At 42.8% G+C, this 27,985-nt stretch overlaps 1 protein-coding gene across 4 annotated transcripts in view; it reads left to right on the top strand.

Moving 5' to 3' along the window:
• Positions 1-27,985, top strand: part of LOC133441394 (large neutral amino acids transporter small subunit 4-like) — a 71,512-nt gene that overhangs the window by 11,780 nt on the left and 31,747 nt on the right. For all 4 annotated transcript variants that reach the window (XM_061718634.1, XM_061718633.1, XM_061718632.1 and 1 more), the window contains exon 2: positions 5,091-5,311. In XM_061718634.1, coding sequence (XP_061574618.1) covers positions 5,152-5,311 — 160 coding nt within the window. In that variant the 5' untranslated portion in view covers positions 5,091-5,151. The remainder of the gene's footprint in view (positions 1-5,090; positions 5,312-27,985) is intronic.

The following is a 27,985-nucleotide window of genomic DNA, read 5'->3' as shown; positions in this document are numbered from 1 at the left end:
CTGCTGTTTACAACTCAACAACACTAAAACGGTTGCAATGTTCTTTGCAAAAATAAACAAAGTGCACAGAGAACCGGATGTCTTTATTGCAGGACAGAGGATCCAAATAGTAAAAGAATATAAATATCTAGGTATTGTGATTGACTGTCACCTACACATTCAAAAATCATATTTCAAAGATCTGTAAAAATCTCAAGTTCACTCTGGCAAATTTCCGGCATCTCAGGAACCACATGTCCACAGAGGCAGCGAAAATGTACATGTTTTCTCTCATACTATCCTACATAAACTACTGTCTACCCACCTGTCTATTGCTAACATCACCACAACAACACCGGTTATTTCTCTATACAAACAAGCACTCAAAATACTAGATAAAAAACCAAGATTTTCTCATCATTGTGCAATTTTACAAAAATATAGACTATTAAGTTGGGAAAACCTTGTTCTTTTTAAAAACTGCTGCCTAATGTATAAAATTCGAAATAACCTGCCACCACCCCCACTCTGCAATCAAGTCCATTTCCGCTCCTCTGTAACTGGTGCTACTGGAGTGGAAGCCAGAGTTACCAGAGGGACAGCCAGAGGAGACTGCAAAATCCCCTTTAGAAAGAGCGCATTTGGGCAATCAGTTTTCTCTTATAAAACAGCACCTAAGTGGAATAACATCTCACAGAACATTAGAGAGTCCATTTCATACAACGTCATCAAATATAATCTTAGGAATTGGTTGATCGATAATCAAAGATGTGAACATTGATGTGTATACTATCGATGTGGGGATGAACTGTGTATATTGTAAGGGTTGAATTATATATGTTATATGTTATTGCTGATGTGTTTGTACTTGTGTTTTAATCTTTTTTACTAAGTACTAGCCTATTATTTCTGGCAGGGGGACTGCCAATGTAAACTAGCCTTTTGGCTACAATTGGGTACATTTACATTTTATTTTATAAAATGTTTCTTAATGTACGTTGTCCCTCTCTAACAAATAAAAATAAACTGAAACTGAAACTAACAGAAACAAACACGCGTTGCTAAGCAACCAATAAACACTTGTGACCACGCCCTCTTCCCTCTAGTCCTGATGGGTGCGAGGTCCATAATTGTGTCCACCACAACCTCCTATTTTGCACTTCAACCTCAACAATATTAAATTCAAACGTTATTAAATAATGGTCGGATAAAAGGGAGTTTACAGGTGACACCAACAGATCATCAGTTTCAACACCGTAGGTGAGAACGAGTTCCAGAGTATGATTAAAACAGTGCTTCGGTTTTTCCACTTTTTGTGAGATACCCATTGATTGTAGAAGAGAAACTTAATGCATTTTTGAAACCTTTAAATACCAGCCGTGTGTCCGAAATGCCATACTAAACAGTATATACTAAAAAGTATACTTAAGTTCGGCACACTTTTGAGTAAATATCAGTCGTATGCATTAATTTGGACGTACTATTAAGAGCGCACATATGACTTCCTGCCGTAGGGAGGGGGGTTGTTACCATGGTAACCTGTCACAGCAGCGGTAGCAGCACCGCTCCGCTATTTCCCGTTTATCCTGGCCCAAACAAGATTACATTATATAATATCATTATATACAAATATTATAATATTAATATTATATAATAATATTATTATACTTAATATTATACTTATGACATATACGTATCACTTAGCAACCAAACACCGCTGCATTGCATTGTGGGAAGTTCCTGCTCAGCTAGTATGGATAGTACATACTATTGAGTACGTTCTAATGTTTCGGACGCACTAAAAAATCTTGCATACTCATTTTGCATACTCATTAGGGTGGAAGTATGTGATTTCGGACGCAGCCCAGGTCTACTATGAGATCTCAGATGTTCTGTGATGAGTGTGTCCCTTAACACAGGGGTTCCCAACCTTTTTTGTGCCAAGGACCAGCAGAAGTATAAACAAAAAGCTCAGGGACCGGTTGACAATTTATGTCAATTTGTATGTATGGGGTCCATGGTGGCTATTCATCGGTCTGCATGCATTTAATTTAAAATACTTTTGTCAGGAACAGTCAGACATAACGTTAAAGCTCTCTTTTAAAGCCAAAATACGCTTAATATCTTACCAAGGCGAGTCCGTTTCATTCAAAACTCTGAGGTGCTTTCTCTTCAAATGCTCGTGCATTACAAACATGCTTCCGTGATAAGCAAGGTCTGCTTTGCAAACCTTCAAGTCTTCTTTTTATTCGGGTTATCCAGGCTAAAACGCTCCCGGACTTTTGAAGTTTTGTTACCCGCAGCTGCGCTGAGACGCAAAAAAAAGCTACGCTGAACTGTGCAGCGCCGCTCTGGGCAGAGATTGTATGAGGTGAAGTGAAGTGTGATGCCTCACTCCATTGGGAAAAAAACGTCTGGTGACAATTGTCGACAATTTTGATTATCGATTTTTGTCGACAACGTCAGCGAATCGTTGCAGCCCTAATTATGATCGGAACACAAGCCATTTCACGGCCCGGTAGTAACGGCTCTACGGCCCGGTACCGGTCCGGGGACCGGGGGTTGGGAATCACGGCCTTAACAGATCCTCACTCCTACTCATAGCACCACCTTGTGGTGAAAGCAAGAAACTGTCTTAACTCTTGGGAGTCAACTGATGGTGCTTCCAAATCACACACGTCTACGTGGCTGTTTTGACATGATGGTCAAAGAGATGTCAAACATGGTCAAATCCATGCTAAGAAGTTGATGAAGTAAATCGTGAGATAAAATTGGGTTTCCATCAGAGATGCAGCAAATTTCGATGAGTGGAAATCTTGTGCTAACTTGTCCATGTGTTGTCCAATCTGAATCAAAATTCATATGTTTAATGAGGCTTCCACTCTGAACAAGTGGATATGACACTGATTAACTCCATATAGACACCTTAATAAAATAAAAATAAAATGTTAACATTATGTCCTGTAATTACTCCTTGCTTCATCAGATCAGCCTGTGAGATTCACACTGAATATATTCAAAACTGTCATGCAACACAGAGTTTCGTAGATGGACATCCAACAGTCATCATTCAAATATTTTGAATATCTGATTTAAAAAAAATATTAATTAATATTTCACCATGACAGAGTGGAATGTTAAACAAAAAAGCATCAAAATACAAACACAATATGATGAAAATTAGGACATATAAAGCAGGAATTTGATGTATTTGTAGCAGTTGAGCCAACTTCCAGTGAAGAAAGACAAACTGCTGTTGATGATGATGATAAAAACAGGGTGGACAGCTCTTTCAGGGACACTGACAAAATGTTTAAAATTATTACAAAAATGGAATACAAATCATCAAAGTTACACATTTTATTACAGAACTTGAGAATAACAGTGAGGAAATATAAAAATTATTTAAAGGTATTGTGACATGAAAAACAAATTTTTCTTGATTTTTTGTGTTTTGTTGGGTGTCTTGACATCAATTACACCCAAAAAACAACGAACTTTTAACATTCCGTGTATTGTGTGCTTTCTGGGATTTTCCGCATAACTGTGCAAAAACGGCGCACCTGGTTTGGTGGCGGGCCGTGACGTCAGGGCCCGCTAAATCACCGCCCCCTCCACCCAGATCCCTGCCTCCTCTCCTCTCCAGCGCACCATAAAGGCTGATTTATGGTTCCGCGTTACACCGACGCAGACCCTACGGCGTAGGGTTACGCGGCGACGGGCTACGTACGCTGACCCCTACAACGTAGGCTCTGCGTCGATTTAACGCGGAACCATAAATCAGGCTTAACACGGAGCTGTTTAGATCCCTCTTTTGTTCTAATCACCGGAGGAAAACTGCTAAGAAGACCCGCGGCCACTGACTGGACTTAAGATAAGGAGACACTGCTGCTTGCATGCCTTTATTTTTATGATCGTTTGCTGTGGACTGTCTGCTTCGTCCTCCTGCTTTTCCGTGCATGCTTCGCCTGTCGCTCCCGGCTTAAAAACTCTCCGACGCCGCTGTGAGCGTATTGCTCGCGGGGAGCTGCGGTCCCGGTCCTCTGGTCCCGGTTGGACTTCATCTCCGGGCTGTAGTCGCCCTGTCTGGGCTGTGTGTCGGTGTTTGTGGTTTGGTGTGCGCGCGTGTGTGTGAAGACGGCAGAAGTTTGTAGCGGTTGGTTGGAGGAGGTTTGGAGGAGGAGCGGCGCAATGATTGACAGGAAAGGGGAAAAAGGACCCGTTTTTCACGGCGCAAAAAAACACTGTAATAAAAAGCCAGGAATGGAGTACTAGAGTGAAGTTTTTCTTGTTACACTCTTTTAGACACATTTGAGGGATGTTGGCCAAGACTTTTAATAGTGTTAAAAGCATGTTAAAAATGATGTCACAATACCTTTAAATTTTGTCTCCTTTAACCACTTTTTGCATTTACTGAAGTTAGCTGAGCAGCATGAGGGACACGCCCAAAACTGTGTGCACCCAATCCAAGGGGGAGTGGCAGCCTAGTGGTTACAGAGGAGGGCTGGAGTCTGGAATACCTGGCTTCAAGCCCCTGGATTGCAACCAAAAAGTCAACCACCTTGGGCCCCTGAGCAAGGCCTTTATGCAGAGAAAGAATTTCCCCATTGTGGGAGTACTAAGAGAATCTTTCTTTTTCTTCTTCTTCAATCAAAGGAAACAGCATTAAATGGCGGAAATTCATATCCAGACACTTGTCACTGGACTGATATGTGTACTAATGTTTGGTCATTTATACCAGACCCTCAGAATTTCATAATTGTATATGTTCATAATGATTGGGTGACTTTAATGGGGACACCAAAGGCCCTTTGTAGTGATATTGACCCAGGCTTTGGCCCCTGGGGTGGTGGCCATCAGTGCAAATGCCTGACCAATGCTGCTTGCAGCTTTAATTTTTTATTTTTGCTGGTCCCCTCGCCAAACGTCATGTGGCAAGAACAAAGGATTCCTAACCACTAAAAATATCCTAAAAATGTATTGTGAAATCAAATACTATTGTTGAAGTATCCTGAGTGTGCAGTTTACATGCTTGGGATCCTCTGTATGAACATGTTAGGACACATGTCTTATCTGGTTGCCATCTTTCTTTTCCCTTTGTTGTCTTTAAGACTCTGGCAGCCTCCATAGATCCAGTCAGATTGGCCTGTCATTCCCTCCAACCCAACGAAGATGGCTCCCACTCTGGCCACAGCGTTCTCCCGTCGCTGGTGGATGGCTGTCACAGCAGTCATTGAAAATCTGCTTTTCTCTGCTGTGCTGCTTGGCTGGTCGTCTCTGCTGATCATGCTTAAATCTGAGGGCTTCTACTCTTTCCTGTGCAAAACACCAGGTGTGTGTGGTTTATCTGAGTTATTATTTATAACCATGTTACTAGAATGAATCAAATTATTTGTCATACTGAGTTCTTTGTAGCTCCATATTTGTAACTTTTATAATGTTCAGGCATTTTGTCTTCAGGCCTATAGTTGCTACTGACTGAGGGTGTATATTTTACATGTGCAATAGAGCAAATTAATTCAGTTAAAAAAATATGTATAGAATAAATACATTTGATGTAGTTTGGTTTATTTTAGATAAAACTATTATTTAATTCTTATGGTTTTTAATCATAACAAGACTACTAGTACTGGTGCTGTCACAACCATGAACATATTTGTCATGGAAATAAGCCTCCTCCTGTGATAACTTGACTTTTTGTTTTAACTGTTTTAAACTTTCTGGATTGGATCTGAGTTGTGTGAGATGTCATGGGAATGACATTGCCTGAAAAAACTATTTCAGGAAGTGCTCAGCTTTGAAATAAGATTGCAGATACTTCAATCTCAATGCAATATGTCGTTTCCTTTGCATGGATAGTAATATTTTTGGCCCCAATTTTGTGTGTGTGTGTATATATATATATATATATATATATATATATATATATATATATATATATATATATATATATATATATATATACATATATTATATGTATATATATATATGTATATATATGTATGTGTATATATATATATGTATATATATGTATGTGTATATATATATATATGTATATATATGTATATATGTATATATGTATATATATATATATATATATATATATATATATATATATATATGTATATATATATATGTATATATATATGTATATGTATATATGTATATATGTATGTATATATGTATATATATGTATATATGTATATATATGTGACGGGTCACAGCTGTGTGTGAAAAGATGCAGCTCCACACTACTGTCGCTTCCACATAAGACAGATGCCGACCAGGTAGACTATAGGTGTTTTTATTCCTCAGCTCTGCAACACAAACATAACCACAGTGGTATGAAGACAGAGGATCTGCATTGGTCTCGGGATACTGTCACAGTGAAATCCTCACTGGTCTGTGCAATTCCATAAACAAAAATATAGTCTACATTTTAATGTTGCAAAATAAAATTATAATGGTGTGATTGTATAGTGGTATAATACATTAATTATATGATAAACTCCACTGCATATAACAAGATTGCACAATAAAGCATCAAAACCAGATAAAAATAAGAAATACATTTATATTACCTGCAACACAAACATAACCACAGTGGTATGAAGACAGAGGATCTGCATTGGTCTCGGGATACTGTCTGAATAACATGAAACACGTGCAAAACCAATTAAGCTAGGTTAAGATAAAAAAATCGTTTCTCTGATCTTCAAACACACAATTCCAGCAACAAATAAACACAGTCTTTGCTAAAAACAGTTAACCTAGATCCTTGGAAGAATATTACAGAGCAGAAATCAAAACATTAACTTCCGAAACGAAATAAAATGAATTAACATCCCGGACCATGCAAGAGCACAACTTACCACAGTGAAATCCTCACTGGTCTGTGCGAACCCTCGCCAACCACTGCGCCAGTAGATGCCAGTTGCACTACTTTTGCACAATTTAATCAGTATTACTCTACTCCGTTACATATATATATATATATATATATATATATATATATATATATATATATATATATATATATATATATATATATATATATATATATATATATATATATATATATATATATATATATTTACGAATAAAGGCAACTTAGCAGCTGGTGTTTCGCAAAACCAACTTTCCTCATCCTGTCAGCACTTAGGTACTGTTGGCTCTCTTCAACAGTTTTGCTGTGAAGGTTTGCAGGACGATATGGCCTACACATCTCTGCCCAGACAATCCAGAACAGACTGCATGCAGCCAATCTCCGGTCTCAAAGGGCTACCACATATACATACACACATTTTTATATTTAAAATATATTTACACAAATGTGTGTATCATGCCCTTAAACTACTTTGTGCACTCTTATTTTAGTATTAACAACCTCCATTTCTGTGAAAAAAAATAATATTTCAACTTCAACTTCAACTTCATTTTATTGTCCCCCAGAGGGGAAATTCGCTTTCGGGGGGGGGGGGGGGGTATAAAAGTACTGGTTTCAAAACTACTTAAAGTATAAAAGTAAAAGTAATGTAAGGGGGAAAAAGCCATTAAGGACAAAAGCCATTGAAAATGAATGCATCTTAGTAAAATGCAAATATATTAAAGAACCATATATGTGTACTATTGAGCATTAACATGTGTTTCACAGAGCACGAGATATGATGACTATTTGCATATAAGTATTGTAATGGTACAAAAAGTCAAACTTCAGAGGCATGTTATCATTTATCCTAATGTTTATTGGAATGTACATCCAAGTTTAGTTGCAGGAATCTGAGGGCAACGGATGTAAGAACAAAACTGGACAAGAACATCTGTGCCACAACCACAACCAAATTCACTCTATCCGGATGGAGCAATTTAACTGGATAGTTTTTTTAAAGGCCAAAATGAAATAGAGTAACGAGGCTGTTTTTAAAATGTAAGGAGTCAAAAGTACAGATAATTGCGTGAAAATGTAAGGAGTAAAAGTAAAAAGTCGTCTGAAAAATAATTACTCCAGTGAAGTATAGATAACCAAAATTTCTACTTAAGTAAGGTAACGAAGTATTTGTACTTCGTTACTTGACACCTCTGATGGTCATTAATTTCTTGCACACTCCGAACCGGTTAAGCATCCGGAGAAAGTGCAAGCGCTGTTTTGATTTTTTTATACACAATATCTGTGTTCTCATTAAAAGACAACTTGTTGTCGATGACCACACCCAAGTACTTAAAAGTTGTGACTCGCTCCACACTCTCCCCCTTAATTACTGTTAAGGATTGTGGGTTTGGGTTCCTCCTTAAATCTATGCACATGTCCTTGGTCTTTGTCACATTTAAGTTTAAAAAGGAATCATCACACCAGTGGATAAAATCGTCCATGATTCCTTTTTAAACTTAAATGTGACAAAGACCATATTTGCTAAGAACTACATATCCTAGAGGCATGCTATACAGCTTTATGCTAATCAGCGCCATATTTGTAGTCACATTAGTTTAGGTTAATCCTAAGTATAAAAAAGTTTTAAAAAACATATATCAATTGAATATATCTATTGTGTAGTGCATCTGAATTAGCAACTACATTTTATAGAGATGGTGTATGTTAAGGAATTGTAAATATGTTTGTTTATTTAGGATAGGCTACTGTGGCAGGATGAAGCTCGACTCCAGAGGTTGTTAAACAGGACTTTATTCCAGCCAACGGAATCACAACTGACTACAGAAACTGACAACTAACAGCTGACAACTGACACAGAACACGTGTGGCTAGCAACCATAAAACGCCCAGTGACCACGCCCCCTTCCATACAGTCCTGATGGGTGCGAGGTCCGTAATTGTGTCCGCCACAATACTTTATTTAACGTCCTGTAACTGACTGATTTATTCACAGTGATTCAATATACGTTGTAAATGTACCCGTGTACGGTTTATTTGAATATTTACCGTTCAAAAGCACAACATATTAAACCGTTTACTTCCACATGCACGTCGGGGCACTCCTCACGTGATCAGGATCTCCGCTCGTCACTCTATGACGTAGAGGGGATGCCCAGGGAATTCCCTGTGGTTGACAAAATGGGAGAATGGTTAAAACAATGAATTTAAATATCGTTTCCACTCCCTGGTTCAAAAGCCATTAAAAATTATATTTTGTGGCTGGACGACGCTCTGGTTAAGGTCTGGTTAGGTTAAAGCACCACTTATGATTGGTTAAAAGTGGGAAATGGTTGACAACGGATCCCAATTGACATTGCATAGGTATACATTTACACTTTGCATACAATATCCGTGGTGCTCGCACGGAATTTACCACTTTCCGTGCTGGTGCCACAGAAAATAGTGGTGAGAGGTTGTGGGGATTTCACGGATTTTTGTGAGATCAGGTTGAAAACGTTTGTGCCGTTTCACATTAAGCGTGAATTATGGTTCCGTGTTAAATCGATGCAGACCATAGGGTTGGGGTACCAGCATGAGGAGGAGGTGCCAGGCTGTTGTGGCTGTGTATGGTTCTTCTACACGCGACTGAGGCTCCCCTTTGTTAAATGGATCAATTGTTAAATTGCCAATATGTGTTGTTTCTTCAAAATTCAATCATCCAATTCACTAAATATCAAACAAGAGTCAAAATTATTTGGCATTGGCGGAGAAGATTTAACAAATTCTTCATTGGCACAACACACACTCAGCTTTGCTGCTCATCCCATAAATGCATGTTCCTTAGAAATGTGGCACCATTAATTTCCTTTTCCTCAAATAAGAAAAAAAAAGACAACTTAAAAACAAAAGAATTAGAATGTGAAATAAAGACGCTAGAGGAGGCCTTCCAGACCTCTGCAGACGAACGTATCCTTAACAGAATAAGGAAAACTAAAATAGAATTAAATAAAATAATTGACGCAAAAACACAGTTTCTAGTACAAAGGCTTCGCCTGGAAAACTTTGCACATGCTAACAGATCGGGAAAATACTTAGCCAATCAATTAAAAATAAACAAAGAAAAAACAACTATAACATCCATTAAGGACCAGTCAGGGGAAGTTACACATGATCCCTGTTTAATAAATTCAGCCTTTAGAGACTTTTACTATAAATTATACTCGTCACAAATTGAACCATCTGATCAATCCATTAATGAGTTTCTTGGAGACATTAATCTGCCGAAGTTACATCAGGAACAGGTTACGAATTTAGATTCACCGCTCTCAATAGGAGAACTCCATGAAGCTCTTCAACATATGCCCAATAATAAAGCTCCGGGCCCAGATGGTTTCCCAGCTGAATTTTATAAGGAATTCTGGAGCATATTAGCACCAACATTTTATAAAATGATTCTAAATGCTAGGGAGAATAAAAGCTTACCCTTAAATATGAACTCTGCTAATATTAGTCTTTTATTAAAACCGGACAAAGATCCCTTGCTCCCATCGAGCTACCGCCCAATTTCATTGATAAATGTAGACCTTAAAATAATTAGCAAGGCCCTTACTGAACGTCTGAAAAGAGTCACCCCTTCTATTATACATCTGGATCAAACAGGCTTCATTAAAGGTAGACATTCCTCTACTAATATTCGCAGATTATTAAATATTATAGACTATTCAAGTATGAATAAACAGGAGACTACTATTATATCCTTAGACGCGGAAAAAGCATTTGATAAGGTAAATTGGAAGTTTCTATTGGCATCTTTGCATAAATTTGGATTTGGCGAATCTTTCATTGACTGGATAAAAATATTATACAGCTCTCCCAAGGCACGTGTAAGGACAAATGATCAAATCTCTACAAGTTTTACCTTGCAAAGAGGCACTAGACAGGGTTGCCCTCTCTCTCCCTCATTATTTGCAATATTTATTGAACCTTTAGCAGCAGCTATTAGACAAAATCAAAATATTAAAGGTATACAATGCAAAATATTAGAGCACAAAATAAGTCTTTATGCGGATGACGTACTCCTCTTCCTCCAGAACTCACGATCTTCACTAACACAGACAATTGCACTTATAGAGGGATTTTCATCTCTGTCTGATTATTCTATTAATTGGTCTAAATCCACTGTTTTATGTGTTAACTGCAATTTTAGGAATATAACCAATACTCACTTACAATCAGGGAACATTAGATATTTAGGCATAAACATCTCCCCTAGGCTGTCAGAGTTAATAAAATTAAATCATGTTCAGCTTATTAAGAAAATAGAAGATGATCTTTCCAGATGGAGCTCTCTCCCCATCTCGCTCATGGGTAGAATAGCCACCATTAAAATTATGGTTTTACCAAAAGTAAATTATTTTTTCTCAATGAAACCATGCAAACCCCCTCTTTCCTGGTTTAAATCGTTGGACTCATATGTTTCAAAATTTCTGTGGAAAAATAAAACTCCACGTATTAGTTTAAAGACATTGCAAAAATCCAAAGAGGATGGTTTAGGAGGTTTAGAGTTACCTAATTTTCAGTATTACTTCATAGCCAATAAATTACAGTATATTGTAAAATGGTCAAAAGATCATCCTTTAGACAGTCAATGGCTGGATTCAGAGCAAGTGTTTTGTAATGAACTAGAAATCTCAGAGTTACCATTCATTAGTCAAAGTATCAAACATCATCAATGTTTCAAAAGCATTAATATTAGCACAACTTTATCAGCTTGGTGGGAATTTCTTAAAGTAGCTAAAATTTCACTTTTTCCATGTGACCGTACACCCATATGGAACAACCCAGACATCGTGAAAAATGATAAAAAGATGGTTAATTTCGTTCAATGGAGAGATCAAGGAATACGGTATTTACAGCACGTAATTGTAGGAGGACAGTTTGTACCTTTCAATACACTTATTGTTCAATACGGAGTTAGCAGGAATAAATTTTTAGAGTATCAACAACTTAAGGCCATAATAAATAAAACATACAAAATTAGCCAATTAGATTTACAACTTCCCGCTAAGATAACAGATTTATTGAATCTAAGCACTTTAAAGTTGTTATCAAAACTCTACAGGTTAGTGTCTAAACTGGACGACTCAATCTCTCTCCCGATCTCCAAGTGGGAGGCGGATCTCTCTCTGAATACCGACCAGTTTTCTTGGTCACAAATATGCTTAAATACGTTTACTATGACTAAAAACCCAAACTTACAACTTATACAGTACAAAGTTCTTCATAGAATACATTATACTGGACAAAGGATGTTCCAGATGGGCTTTGTCACCTCTAATATCTGTTCACAGTGCACAGAGAACACCCCAGATAATTATATGCATGCTTTATGGTTCTGTACACCGGTACAGAGGTTCTGGAAGGAGATTTGTGAGGATTTATCCACATGGATCAACCACAGAATCCCAGTATGCCCCACGGTATGTATATTAGGTCACCTGGGAGACACTCAAATAGATCCTAATTGGACACACCGGGTTCTCACTGCCTTATGTATCGCAAAGAAAACCATTTTAGTAAATTGGAAACAAAAATCCAGTTTATGTATCAACCATTTTAGGAATCTTTTATCAGATCATATTAGTAGTGAGATAATGTCTGCCTCCACTGAACAACATTCGGCTGAATTGCACTCTCTGTGGTCCCCGTTTATTGGCTTCGTTACCTAGTGGGGGCGGGGGGGTGGTGATCTCGTGGCCCTTGGGGTTGGGGGTCGGCTTGGGGGGTCTGGGGCGCGGGCCTCTGGTGGCCCCTGGGGGGCGGTGGGGGGGGCCGCGGGGCCCTGTCCCTAGCCGGTGGGGGCCTTGGGGGCCTGTGGGGGGGGTTACCTCATGGCGGTGGGGGGGGGTGGCTGGGGAGGGCTCGGGCGGGGGGCTGTGGCTGGGGCGTCTCCGGGCCTCCCGGGGGGGGCGGGGCCGTGGACGTGGGGGTCCCACCCGGAGGGCCCGGCCCTGCCTGGGTGGGGGGTGGCTGTCTGCGCTGGGGGGGCATTGCTGCCTTGGTCCTCCGTCGCTGGGCGGGGGCCAAGTGCCCCTGCGGATGTGGGGACTCCGGGACCCTTGGGGTGTCCGCCGGGGTGGCCTCGGGGGGGGGGGTGGGGCCGGGTCCGGGGAGCGGGCTTCCCCTGACCGGGGGGTGCACGGGCGGGCGCGACGGCGGGGTGGCACCATTCCCAGGTATCTATGTCTTATGTTGTCAGTATGAATGGGAGGATGTTGGACCGTTTCCTCCTCCGTCTGGGGGCTCCGGCGGCGCCGGGGGCGCCCTTGGAGGTGCGGTGGGGCCCTTGCCCGGCTCGGGGGGCCGGCCCCCGTCTACTGGACGGCCGGTGGGGGGACGCGGGTGTCTTATCAGGGCCGGCTTTGCTGGTCCTGCTTCCTGGCTTCGGCCTCCGCTCCCCCTCTTGCCCCCCCTACACGATTCATACGCACATAGGCGAAAGGCGGGGGGTCCGGGTCGTGGGGGGCACTGTCCCGCGGGGCCTGGCACTCCCCGCCTCACGGTTTTAACAGCAAAATAGACACTGCACATTCAACACTTAATAAATACATTTGACAAGGACACGTAGTTCGGGAGGGGGGGGGGTCTGTGTCAATCGATACTTGGCCCTCCCTCCTCCCTGTTTTTATGGCATTAATCACATGCACTCAACACAAGGGGCGGGAGGGGGTCCCACATCACCCGCGTTCCCTCACCGGCCTGGGCCTGGGACGGGTGGGTCGGGTTACCCGGGCCTGGCGGGGCCCGCCGTGCAGCCTGGGGTGCCTTCTGGCGGTGCTGGATCCCCCCGGGGAGGGGGAAACGGTGCGTGATTGTATGTCTGTGTCGGTGAGAATGCGGTATGGAAGGGTCCTGCCATGGAGGATTTGAGCCTCCATTGGCAGGACATCAAAAACTTAATAATTTATCAATATTATATTATACAAAGATGGTTATTATTATTATTATTATTATTAGTATTATTATTAGTATTATTATTATTATTATGTATAGTATATTATATTATTATTAGTATAGGTATCGGATAGGTGAATGGATGAATGAATGGGATGCCTGGGTCTGGGGCCCTCCGTTGTCGGGCCTGCGCGGGTGTCGCCTTGTTGGGGGGTTCCCTCTCTCCGGGCCCGTCTCCGGTCCCCCCCGCTGCCTCTACGGCGGGGCGCCCCTCTGGTCTTGGAGGGCCACTTTCGTGGGGGACGGGTGCGCCTGCCCGCGTCGGCGGCCGGGGCGGCTCTGTCTCTCCGGGCGGGCTGGCCCCCTGCCGGGTGGGGGTCGTTGGCCTGAAGGGTGAGGGCCTCCTGGCCGCGTGTCCGGCCCGGACCGGGTGGCCGGGGATTACCTGGGTCGCGGTCCGCCGCCGCGGGATCCCTGGCTGCTTCTTTCCGCGCCGTGGGGGCCCCGCCCGCGGGCCCCCTCGGCCGCCGCCGGGTGGGGGGGGGGGGCCTCGCAGGCGGTGGGTTGCCTCCCTCCTACTTCTCCCCTCTGTGGGGTTGCCGGTGGCCTGGGTTCCGGGCTCTTCCTTGTCGGCCTCTGGTCTCACGGGTGGCGGGGTTGCTCCCCCCCCTCCCCCACTATAGATACACTTCAGGTGGAGCTTTGTTTGGTTTATTACACACACACACACATAGACATACACACTGGCTTGTTCACCTGCATGCTGGCTCTCTAGTTTTTGGGTTTAGGTAGCGGTAGCGATAGCTTAGCTCAGACTGCGATCAGATCTCAAGATTTAGGTCGATTGCTGTTCGTGTTTTGGATGGCTCCGTGCCGGTTTCGTGCTTTGTCTGTGGTTTTTTTGTTGCAGATTTCCAGTGCTTGACGTGTGTCTCCGTGTGTTCCTGCTTCCTGGATTGGCAGTGGATGTCGTCACCACCCCCCCCCACCCCCTCCCCCCCCCCCAAAAAAAAAAAAAAAAAAACATTGGGTTTGTATGTGTATATTTATGTATGTGTACGCATATGTGTGCGTATATATATGTATATATTACATATAGTAATAATGCACATATATACACTTTTGGTTTCTACCGTCATGGTATCAATCAATAATATGTGTGCAGACAAGGTAAAAAAAAAAAAAAAAAAAAAAAAAAAAAAAAAAACCACAGAATCCCAGTGTGCCCCACGGTATGTATATTAGGTCACCTGGGAGACACTCAAATAGAACCTAATTGGACACACCGGGTTCTCACTGCCTTATGTATCGCAAAGAAAACCATTCTAGTAAATTGGAAACAAAAATCCAGTTTATGTATCAACCATTTTAGGAATCTTTTATCAGATCATATTAGTAGTGAGATAATGTCTGCCTCCACTGAACAACATTCGGCTGAATTGCACTCTCTGTGGTCCCCGATTATTGGCTTCGTTACCTAGTGGGGGCGGGGGGGTGGTGATCTCGTAGCCCTTGGGGTTGGGGGTCGGCTTGGGGGGTCTGGGGCGCGGGCCTCCGATGGCCCCTGGGGGGCGGTGGGGGGGGGCCGCGGGGCCCTGTCCCTGGCCGGTGGGGGCCTTGGGGGCCTGTGGGGGGGGTTGCCTCATGGCGGTGGAGGGGGTGGCTGGGGGGGCTCGGGCGGGGGGCTGTGGCTTGGGCGTCTCCGGGTCTCCCGGAGGGGGCTGGGCCGTGGACATGGGGGTCCCACTCGGAGGGCCCGGCCCTGCCTGGGTGGGGGGTGGCTGTCTGCGCTGGGGGGGCATTGCTGCCTTGGTCCTCCGTCGCTGGGCGGGGGCCGACTGCCCCTGCGGATGTGGGGACTCCGTGACCCTTGGGGTGTCCGCCGGGGTGGCCTCGGGGGGGGGGGTGGGGCCGGGTCCGGGGATCGGGCCTCCCCTGACCGGGGGGTGCACGGGCGGGCGCGGCGGCGGGGGTGGCACCATTCCCAGGTGTCTATGTCTTATGTTGTCAGTATGAATGGGAGGATGTTGGACTGTTTCCCCCTCCGTCTGGGGGCTCCGGCGGCGCCGGGGGCGCCCGTGGAGGTACGGTGGGGCCCTGGCCCGGCTCGGAGGGCCGGCCCCTGTCTACTGGATGGCCGGTGGGGGGACGCGGGTGTCTTATCAGGGCCGGCTTTGCTGGTCCTGCTTCCTGGCTTCGGCCTCCGCTCCCCCTCCTTCCCCCCCTACACGAGTCATACGCACATAGGCGAAGGGCGGGGGGGCCGGGTTGTGGGGGGCATTGTCCCGCGTGGCCCGGAACTCCCCGCCTCACGGTTTTAACAGCAAAATAGACACTGCACATTCAACACTTAATAAATACATTTGACAAGGACACGTAGTTCGGGAGGGGGGGGTCGGTGTCAAATCGATACTTGGCCCTCCCCCCTCCCTGTTTTTATGGCATTAATCACATGCACTCAACACCAGGGGCGGGAGGGGGTCCCACATCACCCGCGTTCCCTCACCGGCCTGGGATAGGTGGGTCGGGATACCCGGGCCTGGCGGGGCTCGCCGTGCAGCCTGGGGCGCCTTCTGGCGGTGCTGGACCCCCCCGGGGAGGGGGAAATGGTGCGTGATTGTGTGTCTGTGTCGGTGAGAATGCGGTATGGAAGGGTCCTGCCATGGAGGATTCGGGCCTCCATTGGCAGGACATCAAAACTTAATAATTTATCATTATTATATTATACAAAGATGGTTATTATTATTATTATTATTATTATTATTAATAGTAGTATTATTATTAGTATTATTATTATGTATAGTATATCATATTATTATTAGTATAGATATCGGATAGGTGAATGGATGAATGAATGGGATGCCTGGGTCTGGGGCCCTCCGTTGTCGGGCCTGCGCGGGTGTCGCCTTGTTGGGGGGTTCCCTCTCTCCGGGCCCGTCTCCGGTCCCCCCCGCTGCCTCTGCGGCGGGGCGCCCCTCTGGTCTTGGAGGGCCACTTCGTGGGGGGCGGGTGCGCCTGCCCGCGTCGGCGGCCTCTGTCTCTCCGGGCAGGCTGGCCCCCTGCCGGGTGGGGGTCGTTGGCCTGAAGGGTGAGGGCCTCCTGGCCGCGTGTCCGGCCCGGACCGGGTGGCCGGGGAATGCCTGGGGCGCGGTCCGCCGCCGCGGGATCCCTGGCTGCTCCTTCCCGCGCCGTGGGGGCCCCGCCCGCAGGCCCCCTCGGCCGCCGCCGGGGGGGGGGGGGCCTCGCAGGCGTTGGGTTGCCTCCCTCCTACTTCTCCCCTCTGTGGGGTTGCCGGTGGCCTGGGTTCCGGGCTCTTCCGTGTCGGCCTCTGGTCTCGCGGGTGGCGGGGTTGCTCCCTCCCCTCCCCCACTATAGATACACTTCAGGTGGAACTTTGTTTGGTTTATTACACACACACACACACACACACACACACATACACACACACACACACACACACACACACACACACACACACACACACACACACACACACACACACAGTCACTTAGTCACACGCATATACACACACACACACACACACACACACACACATGATCATATACATACACACACACACACATAGACATACACACTGGCTTGTTCACCTGCATGCTGGCTCTCTAGTTTTTGGGTTTAGGTAGCGGTAGCGCTAGCTTAGCTCAGACTGCAATCAGATCTCAAGATTTAGGTCGATTGCTGTTATTGTTTTGGTTGGCTCCGTGCCGGTTTCGTGCTTTGTTTGTGGTTTTTTGTTGCAGATTTCCAGTGCTTGACGTGTGCTTCCGTGTGTTCCTGCTTCCTGGATTGGCAGTGGATGTCGTCACCCCCCCCCCCCAAAAAAAAAATAAAAATCACTGGGTTTGTATGTGTATATTTATGTATGTGTACGCATATGTATGCGTATATATATGTATATATATTAAATATAGTAATAATGCACATATATATACTTTTGGTTTCTACCGTCATGGTATCAATCATTAATATGTGTGAAAAAAAAAAAAAAAAGAAATGTGGCACCATTTAAAAGGGAAATAAACAGGCTTTCCAACGGAAAAGATCTAATGCTAAGAAGCATTGTTACAACAAATGTTTTTACTTTTTGTTCTGCATTTATATATGTGTATGTATACATATTTTGTTTTATTTTTTAGCAAACCATCAACTAGCTTTACATACTTATAAGCACATTCATGTATAAGCCAATGACCTGGACATGAGCATGTTCCTGGGACATTCCCCCTGCATTTATTTCATTGATGCAGTGACTATTACATTGATGAGGCTTCGGTCCTATAGGGTGGGAGATAATTCATGCTCAAATGTTGCTTTCATTTGGGGACTTCCGGTGTAGCGACTAATGGACTAGGACGTGTTTTTTTGAGCTCCTGCAACAACCTTTAAAAATATCTATTTTTGGTACAGCTTTTTCATCTTCCTTCGGTTTATTTTTCCCGACCTTCATTATTCTACTTTGGCCCCGTATTTTTGCCGACCAAAATGCCTCCAAAACTCAAACCATCCGCACCACCCCCGCGGCCCTCTCTGCACGCAGCATCCCCGCCTCGTGGTGACCCCCCGTCCAGCCTGGCCGAGGCCGCCGGGGCCGCTCCTTCACACGACTTTAAGGCCGAGCTGCTCGCATCACTCCGCGTTGAGATGGCGGCTGTTTTTAAATCGGAGCTTCAGGCTGCTTTAAATGAAAACCTGTCGAGCATCAAGACTGAGCTGCAAGCGGTGAAGTCGGAATTATCAAAAAGCATTACAAACATCCAGTCTGATGTGCGCGCTCTGAAGAACACCGTGGTTGAAATGGAAACATCTCTTTCATCCTGCACCGATGACATCACAACCTTACAGGCTAAAGTGGAGCATCTGTCAGCTGAACTGATGAGGCTGGATGGTAAATGCGAGGATCTGGAGGCGAGATCCCGGCGCAATAACATACGGATCGTGGGAATTCCTGAAGATTTTTCCACCTCTTCTGCTGTTACGGATATTCCCTCTCTGCTCAAGGAGGCTTTCAGCCTGGAGAAGGAGCCTCTCCTGGACCGGGCGCACCGCACCCTCCAGCCGAAGCCGAAGCCCGGAGAGCGCCCTCGTCCCATCATCGCCCGTCTGCACTATCATTCAGACTGTGTGGATATATTGCGCCGAGCCAGGGCTCAGCAACGGATTACGTGTGGAGAGTTGACTTTTTCTGTCTTTCCCGACCACACCCAGAAGACGGCCCGTGCCCGAGCCGCCTTTAATGACGTCCGCCGCCGGCTCCGCGAGATCCAGGGGATCCGCTACGGTCTGCTGTACCCCGCCCGCCTCCGCATCACCCACAACGGCGCAGAGAGGGAGTTCAGGTCGGCAGAGGAGGCCAGCGCTTTCATCACGTCGCTCAAAGTCTAGTTGAACTTTTTTCAGTTCATCAGTGTCGGTTTTTTTTTTTTTTTTTTTTTTTTCTCTCTCCCATATATACACGGTATGTGGTTTTCAGTTTAACTTGGTCGTGATTGGTTGTACCTCTCTGTTAATGTTGCTGGGCTTGCAGGAGCTCAACACGAAGCTTGTTAGTTATTATCTTGTTAGTTATGCTTAAAGCCGTAAGTGTTCTTTTCAGGGATCTGACTCCTTCTGGAGTTTGCACTGGGTTCTCCATCGTTTGGGGATGGGGTCGTTGTAAGTGCAATTGGGGGGTGGGGGGTGGGGGGTTCAGTAGGTTAAGTTTGTTGTTGTTTTCAATTTTCCCCCTTTTTTTTTTATTTATTTATTTTTATTTATTTTTTTTTCTCCCCCCTCTTTTTTTTTTTTTTTTTTTTTTCTTTTTTTTTTTTTTTTTTTTTTTTTTTCTTTCCTCTTTCTTTCTTTCTTTCTTTCCTCCCTCCATCCCTTTCTTTCCTTTCCTTCCTTGGGGATCCGCATTCGGTACATCTCTATCTTTAGGAATTTAACATATGGCCACTAATACTGGTACTTCTGTGAGGTTGTTGAGCTGGAATATTAAAGGCATGGGGAGTCCAATTAAGAGATCGAGAATATTTGCTCACCTGAGACGTCTTAAAGCTGACTTAGTGTTCCTTCAGGAAACCCACATGCGCACCAAAGACCAGGTCAGACTTAAATGTCCCTGGGTTTCTGAGGTGTTTCACTCTGATTTCAACTCTAAGGCCAGGGGGGTTGCTATATTAATTGGTAAGTCAATGCAGTTTTCAGCATCTAAGGTGATTTCAGACAAAAACGGCAGATACTTAATTGTGGCGGGTACGCTATTTCATATTCCCATATTATTAGTTAATATATATGCCCCCAATTTTGACAACCCACACTTTATGAACAAGCTTTTTGAATGTCTCCCCTCATTGAACGACAGTCTTCTTATAATTGGCGGGGATATGAACTGCGTAATTGACCCCAAACTAGACCGCTCCAGCCCACGAAATCTGACTCCTTCTTCAATGTCGAGGTCTCTTTCAGATTTTGTGTCCAAGAACGGTTGCACCGATCCTTGGAGATTTTATAACCCTTGTACCAAAAAATATTCCTTCTTTTCTCAGATGCATCAATCTTTCTCTCGGATTGATTATTATTTTATTGATGCTAAACTAATTCCCAAAGTACTGTCTGTTGATTATCATCCTATTGTGATCTCCGACCACGCTCCTCTTTCTTTGGATATTCAGTTCTCTTCACAGCCACGCTACTCAACATCTTGGAGGTTCAATACATTACTTCTCTCAGATGATAAGTTCACCAATTTTATTACAACTAAAATTGATGATTACATCTCTATAAATCAAAATGATATGGAACCAATTTCATCTTCACTGCTGTGGGAATCATTAAAAGCATATTTGCGGGGACAAATTATCTCCTTCTCTGCTCACTTGAATAAGTCCCGGAAAGCCAAATTACAAGAACTCTCTATTAAGATCACAAAATTGGACCAACAACTTGCTACTTGCCCCTCTCCCAGTTTTCTTAAGCAACGTGTCGATTTACAGACTGAATTTGATCTCCTTACCACTAATGACGCAGAGCGACTTCTCTTACGATCACGCTCCGTATATTATGAACATGGAGACAAGGCAAGTCGGCTCATGGCTCATCAGCTACGTCGCCAGGCAGCCTCACGTATGATCCTTCAGATAAAAGATTCATCAGGCTCATTGCTTCAGGATCCCACCGCCATTAATTCTGTCTTTCACTCATTTTATTCCTCTTTATATACGTCTGAATCTCCATCTGGCTCCACTGAATTGAATTCATTCTTAGATAGCCTCAACTTTCCTGTTATAGGCTCCGATGCTGCTAAAAATCTTGACTCGCCATTAACGGTAGAAGAAATTAATCTCGCTGTGAGAAGTATGCAAAATAACAAAGCTCCTGGCCCTGATGGATTTCCAGTGGAATTTTTTAAGAAATTTCAGGATAAATTGTCCCCTTTATTGCATGCTGTTTATAAGGAATCACTGGAACATGGCACTCTCCCTCCCACTTTAAGGCAAGCCTCCATAAGTCTCCTCTTAAAAAAAGATAAGGATCCAACTCTCTGCGGCTCATACAGACCTCTTTCGTTAATAAATGTAGATGCTAAGATCCTTGCTAAAGCCTTGGCTTATCGCTTGGAGAACATTGTGCCAACTATTGTCTCAAATGAACAGACAGGATTTGTTAAGGGGCGACAGTTATTCTTTAATGTGCGGACACTTTTAAATATTATTCACTCTAAAACTATCACCACAACACCTGAAGTCGTAATCTCAGTCGATGCTGAAAAGGCATTTGATAGGATTGAATGGGACTATTTATTTACTGTACTGAAGAAGTTTGGGCTGGGGAATGGGTTCATTTCTTTGATTCGTCTCCTTTACACGTCTCCACAAGCAAGCGTTTCCACTAATGGCATTCAGTCCAATTTTTTTACTCTAGCCCGTGGCACCAGACAGGGGTGTCCCCTCTCTCCCCTATTATTCGCACTAGCTATAGAGCCCCTGTCAATCTTTCTGAGGTCCTCCCCCACTTTTACTGGGATCTCCCGATTGGGAACAGAATATAAGCTGTCACTTTACGCTGATGACTTACTGTTATATGTCTCGGATCCTGTCCTCTCCATTCCTTCAATTTTATCTGCTTTCCAGAGATTCGGGTCTTTCTCAGGCTATAAAGTGAACGTATCTAAAAGTGAATGCTATCCCATTAATGACTCAGCAACACAGCTCGTACAGTCAGATATCCCTTTTAAGATTAGTCCTTCCGGCTTTAGGTATCTTGGGATCAACGTAACCAGAACGTTAAGCTCTCTTTTTTCTGCTAATCTCTCACCTTTAATGTCTACAATTAAATCTGACCTCCATAGATGGAAAAGCTTACCTCTTTCATTAATTGGAAGAATTAACGCAGTTAAAATGAATATTTTGCCCAAATTTCTATTTCTGTTCCATTGTCTTCCACTTTTCTTACCAAAACACTTTTTTAAAATAATTGATCAAACTATTTCTGACTTCTTATGGTGTGGGAAGGCTCCTAGAATCCGCAAATCCACACTTCAGAGATGTAAATTCAATGGCGGACTGGCACTTCCCAATTTCCAACTGTATTATTGGGCAGCACATATTCAAAAAATTTCATTTTGGTTCAAATCGGTGAATATGCCATGGTGTAAATTGGAGGCACAGTCATGCATTTCATCCTCTTTACCTGCTCTACTTACCTCATCTATTCCATCCAACCTCTCTGTCTTTACAAATAATCAAGTGGTTCACTCCACACTTAAAATTTGGTATCAATTTAGGAAACACTTCAAATTTAAGTCAGCATCTACTTTAGCTCCATTACTGAACAATCATTTATTTCGACCTCCGCTTACAGATTCAACCTTTCTCATATGGCATAATAAGGGCCTGAAAAGTTTTGGAGATCTTTACAAGGTTGGTATCTTTCGCAGCTTTGCAGATCTCTCAGGTGAATTTAATCTCCCTCCTTCTCATCTCTTTCGATACTTTCAGATTAGACACTGCGCTAAAGCTTTGTTTCCAGTTTTTCCATCCTCTCCGCCGACTCTACAGTGGGAGGTGCTTTTAAACCATGATCCACTTCAAAAATCACTGATCTCTAAGGTTTACGATGACCTTCTGTCTTTCGATCTCTCTCCAGTTATTAAAGTTAGGGCTGCCTGGGAAGATGAACTGGATCTAAATTTGGAGGATGACTGGTGGGACGCTGCTCTTAAAAAAATTTACACAAGTTCATCCTGCGCTCGTCTTACACTTATACAGTTTAAAGTACTGTTTAGAGTCCACTTTTCTAAAGCTCGACTCTCACAGATCTATCCCAGTGTCACTGACGAATGCGACAAATGTCATGCCTCGTCCTGCAATTTAACCCATATGTTTTACTCTTGCCCACTACTTTCTCGCTTTTGGTCGAATTATTTTGAAACCATGTCAAAAATACTCTCGGTGAATATAAAAGTCTCCCCCCATGTTGCCATATTCGGGCTCCCAGAGGACCATGGCCGGTTTACTTCAAACCAAAAAGACATTTTGGCTTTTACTTCCTTACTGGCAAGACGCCACCTTCTTCTCCACTGGAAGTCGACTAAGGCTCCTTCTAGTACCCAGTGGCTCAACGACACCATGTTTTTTCTGAAGCTGGAAAAGATTAAATATTCACTGAAGGGTAGTTGCAACAAATTTTATAATAAGTGGCTTCCCTTTCTTACATTCTTCCACTCTCTCCAGTCCCTGCCTCCTGATTGACGGATCCCCCCCCTCCCTCTCTTCTCTCATTCCTTTCTTTCTTCCTCCTTTTTATTTATCTTTTTATTTACTTTTCTTTTGTTTTTGGGTTTTTTTTTTTTTTTTTTTTTTCCCCCTTTTTATTCATCTATTTTTTTAATTCATACTGTTTAGCTTAAATACTTAAATATTACTTGTATATAAGAATATAATAATTTTCGTGTATTTGTCATTGTTTTGTGTGGATTTTTTGTTCTGTTCTTAATTCCAAAAAAAAAAAAAAAAAGGAGGTAGACTGTATATCTTTTTTTTGTTTATTCCTGTTCAACTGTGCCTTACCCCCTAATAAAAATATCAAAACAAAATGTTGCTTTCATTTAGCAGATAAAACAAGCTCCAGGAAACAAAACTGCAGCCATATTTTAGTCATGATTCATTGTAATGAATATGTTCAAGGTAAGTTTGTTTGTATAAACAAACAAACTTGTTGTGTATTTGAGGGAAGGTGGCTCAGTTGGTAGAGCGTTTGCCCATGAACCTGAAGGTCAGTGGTTCGAACCCTAGTTCCTCCTGCGTCCATCAAAGTGTCATTGGGCAAGACATCGGGTTGCTCCCGGTTGTCAGGCGAGCGCCGTTGTGTATGGCAGCTCCGCCGACAACCGGAGTGTGAATGTGTGCGTGTGTGGGTGAATTTCTACAGTGTAAAGCGCTTTGGGGCTGTAGGAGTACAGCTGGAAAGCGCTATATAAGTGTAATCCATTTACCATATAAGAAAAGCTTATCCACCTTATTCCTACGCCCCATGAGGCTTTGCGCGAATTGTGGGAGCTACATCCGGTGCTGCCAGAACCGCGTTTGTTTACATGCTGAGTGAACGCGTTAACCCTCTTTCTCCGAGCGTTGGGGATATAAAACATGTGGAAACACCACCTGTCACAGCTCAAACGGGACAATATCATCTTACCTCTGCCTCCTGCTGTTGAGGGATGGGAGGACGACCTGAACAAGTGAAGAAATGCTTAGAAGATGGAAGTATCTCATTCTTCCCAATGGGCAAAGTGGATACTCCTCCAGGTGGGTAAATATTGTTACTTATCAGTACTCGAGATGAGGGGGGATGGCATCCCCCCTGAAATAAAAACGGTCCAAATCATCCCTCCTTTCCATCCCTTATGTCATTTCATTAATGAATGTGGTTTTACTGCTATTTCAACATTTAGAGTCATCACCAGAAAAATAACATTTGACAATTTTCACCTGAAATAAGTAGAAAAATCTGCCAGTGGGACAAGATTTATCTTCTCATTACAAGCAATAACATATTGTTCCACTGGCAGATTTTTTTTACTTATTTCAAGTGAAAATCTACTTGAAACAGGTGAAAATTGTTGTTTTTTCCAGTGATGAGTCTTGTTTTAAGTGTAATGAGATTTTTTTTTACTAAAATGAGACATTTTAACTAGAAATAAGACAAATATTCTTGTTAAGATTGTGAGTTTTTGCAGTGATCCATTTTACTTATCCTGTGAAGGACAGAGTCATATTGATAAGTTCAGAAAACAGTTTTTTATTGTTGTGTTTTGATGTATTTGATGTAAGCCCAGTGGATATTTAAAGCTTACAGAAGGCTGCATTTAACTGCTGCTATGTCATTCCTGCAGTATTTCTGCAGGTGTTTTGGTCACTGCTATTATTTGTAATATATTATATTATTTGTAATCAGCACAGATTATCTGTCCCCATATGATAAAATCCACCACCCCCCCCTGATTTTTTTTTTACAACTCGAGTACTGGTTATAATCTATGAACTAATGTGACAGGTAGGCTACTTGTGAACCTTCATTAAGACAAACTGTAAGCCATCTTTTATATTTATTCTTTCAGGTCCAGCTGGCAGTGATGTGCCTGGGGCTGCAGAGCTGGTTATCTGGACACCAACTGAGCACCTGGAGTTACAAATTTCATTTGACAAAGACTTCAGATACACACATGAAACACCTCCAGAACTTTTCACACATACTTCCAACATTTGTAGATGAATTTGGTACAAAGAAGATTCAGCTCTGCCTCTCTGTATAAAGCTAGGGGGAAAACAGTACAACAGACTTCATTTTTGTTTTCAGTTTTATTAAAAACAGAACCTGAAAGATCCCCTCCTGACATATTAGGACATACACTATAGGGACATGAATCAAAACATTTCAACACAAAAATATTGTTTAACAAAAGCACATTACATTTGTGTCTTAAGTGAGAGAAATTCAGTTTACTGTCGGAGGACTTAAGAAACCAGAAAATATTCACACCTGACAAACTGAAATCACAATATTTAGACTTTTATTTCCTCAAAAAAATAACAATTGCAGCTGGACCTCAGTTGTTTTCAGAAAATGTTAAATGAATGAAATATGTAAGTGCAGCTCTACAAACTACATACAGCACTTAACCTGTTGAGAGTTATGTGTTAAAGATACTGTAAGTGTAACTGTACCTAAATTGTTTTCAGAAAATGTTAAATGAATGAAATATGTAAGTATGTTTAAGTGCAATATTAAATGTCTTCTCACTTTTCACTTGAAATAAACTCAGCTCTTTAATTCACTAAACCAGCACAAATCTTGAGCATTTTGTCAATTTTGGGCACAAAGTTAATTTGGTCCTGTTTGAGAAAGAATCTTGTACACCTTCAGGTGCCATTTTCAACATGAATGCAGCCATGAGCAATGCGGCGTGTGCGAGTGACCTCCTCACTGGTCAGCTGGCATCCTTTGCGTGTGAATGCTGGAATGATTAGCTTCCCCCTACGCTCCTCCAGCAAGTCTCTAACTGAAACCACGGTCACCCATCACCTCATCTCCAGCATGTAAATAATAGAATAGGTGTGGTCCTCCATCCCTGGATCTGACCACTGTGTTTGGGCATCACAGGAAGCTTTGGTGTTGAGCATAGCTCCTCCTTCTGATCCATCTGGTCAGGCTCATCTGAGGGAGCAATACAGTACACAATTATTAAGATAAGATATGACACATTAGGGTTTTCCCTACCATTATAACATCCCCAGCCCCCTCATCAAATGTACCTGGGGGAAGACCCACAACCCCCCACCTGCAACCACATCACCTAAGCCCTCCAGAAGTTTAGGAAAAAACCGGTACATTATCACAGCCAGTACTGGAGTTGATGGGGGATGAGGGGGGATGGCATCCCCCCCCTGAAATAAAAACGGTCCAAATCATCCCCCCTGTAAAACTGCCACCCCCCCTTTCCATCCCTTATGTCATTTCATCAATGAATGTGATTTTACTGCTGTTTCAACATTAACATTTAACATTCTGGTTAGAGTCATCACCACAAAAATGTGACAATTTTCACCTGTTTCAGGTAAATTTTCACTTGAAATAAGTAAGAAAATCTGCCAGTGGGACAAGATTTATCTTCTTATTACAAGCAAAAAAATTTTGTTGTTCTGGCAGATTTTTGTACTTATTTTAAGTGAAAATCTACTTGAAACAGGTGAAAATTGTTGTTTTTCCAGTGATGAATCTTGTTTTAAGTGTAATGAGATTTTTTTTACTAAAATGAGACATTTTAACTAGAAATAAGACAAATATTCTTGTTAACATTGAGTTTTTGCAGTGATCCATTTTACTTATCCTGTGAAGGACAGAGTCATATTGATAAGTTCAGAAAACAGTTTTTTATTGTTGTGTTTTGATGTATTTGATGTAAGCCCAGTGGATATTTAAAGCTTACAGAAGGCTGCATTTAACTGCTGCTATGTCATTCCTGCAGTATTTCTGCAGGTTTTTTGGTCAGTGCTATTATTTGTAATATATTATATTATTTGTAATCAGCAAAAATTATCTGTCCCCATATGATAAAATCCACCATCCCCCCTGATTTCTTTTTTACAACTCGAGTACTGATCACAGCTAAGATTTAAAATTTAATTAACAAAAAACTTTTTTCTTATCAACATGTCTGTAGTGAAACTATTGTATTTTTATTCTAATGCTGCCCTGCAGTCTGTGCCATAAACACACTTTGTATTTTAACTGCACAGAAAATTATAATAAATAATACTAAAGGTTGTCATTAGGCTACCGGACCAATACTACAATGCTGTGTCCTCCATACACCTGAAATCATACCTGATATTCTCATGACATTAACCTGAAATCATAACTGATATTCTCATGACATTAACCTGAAATCATACCTGATATTCTAATGATATTCCTGTCAATCCTCTGAGGATTCCCGTCTCTCCTCCAGCAGTCTGTCGGATCCGAGCCACAAAGTATGATGCAGGTTTTCCTCCACAAAACGACGTACCCGAGCTCCGCAAGGACATTTTAGTAAATGCTACGGTTGATAAACATGTTAAACATTAAATGTCAGAAAACAAAACCGTAACTTCTCTGCTAGATTGAAAGCAAATTGCTTTAAAA

The sequence above is a fragment of the Cololabis saira genome, chromosome 4, assembly GCF_033807715.1.
Source record: "Cololabis saira isolate AMF1-May2022 chromosome 4, fColSai1.1, whole genome shotgun sequence".
Classification (NCBI taxonomy): Eukaryota; Metazoa; Chordata; class Actinopteri; order Beloniformes; family Belonidae; genus Cololabis; species Cololabis saira.
Note: the sequence above shows the minus strand (reverse complement) of the source record. Positions and strands in the feature narration are given on the sequence as shown.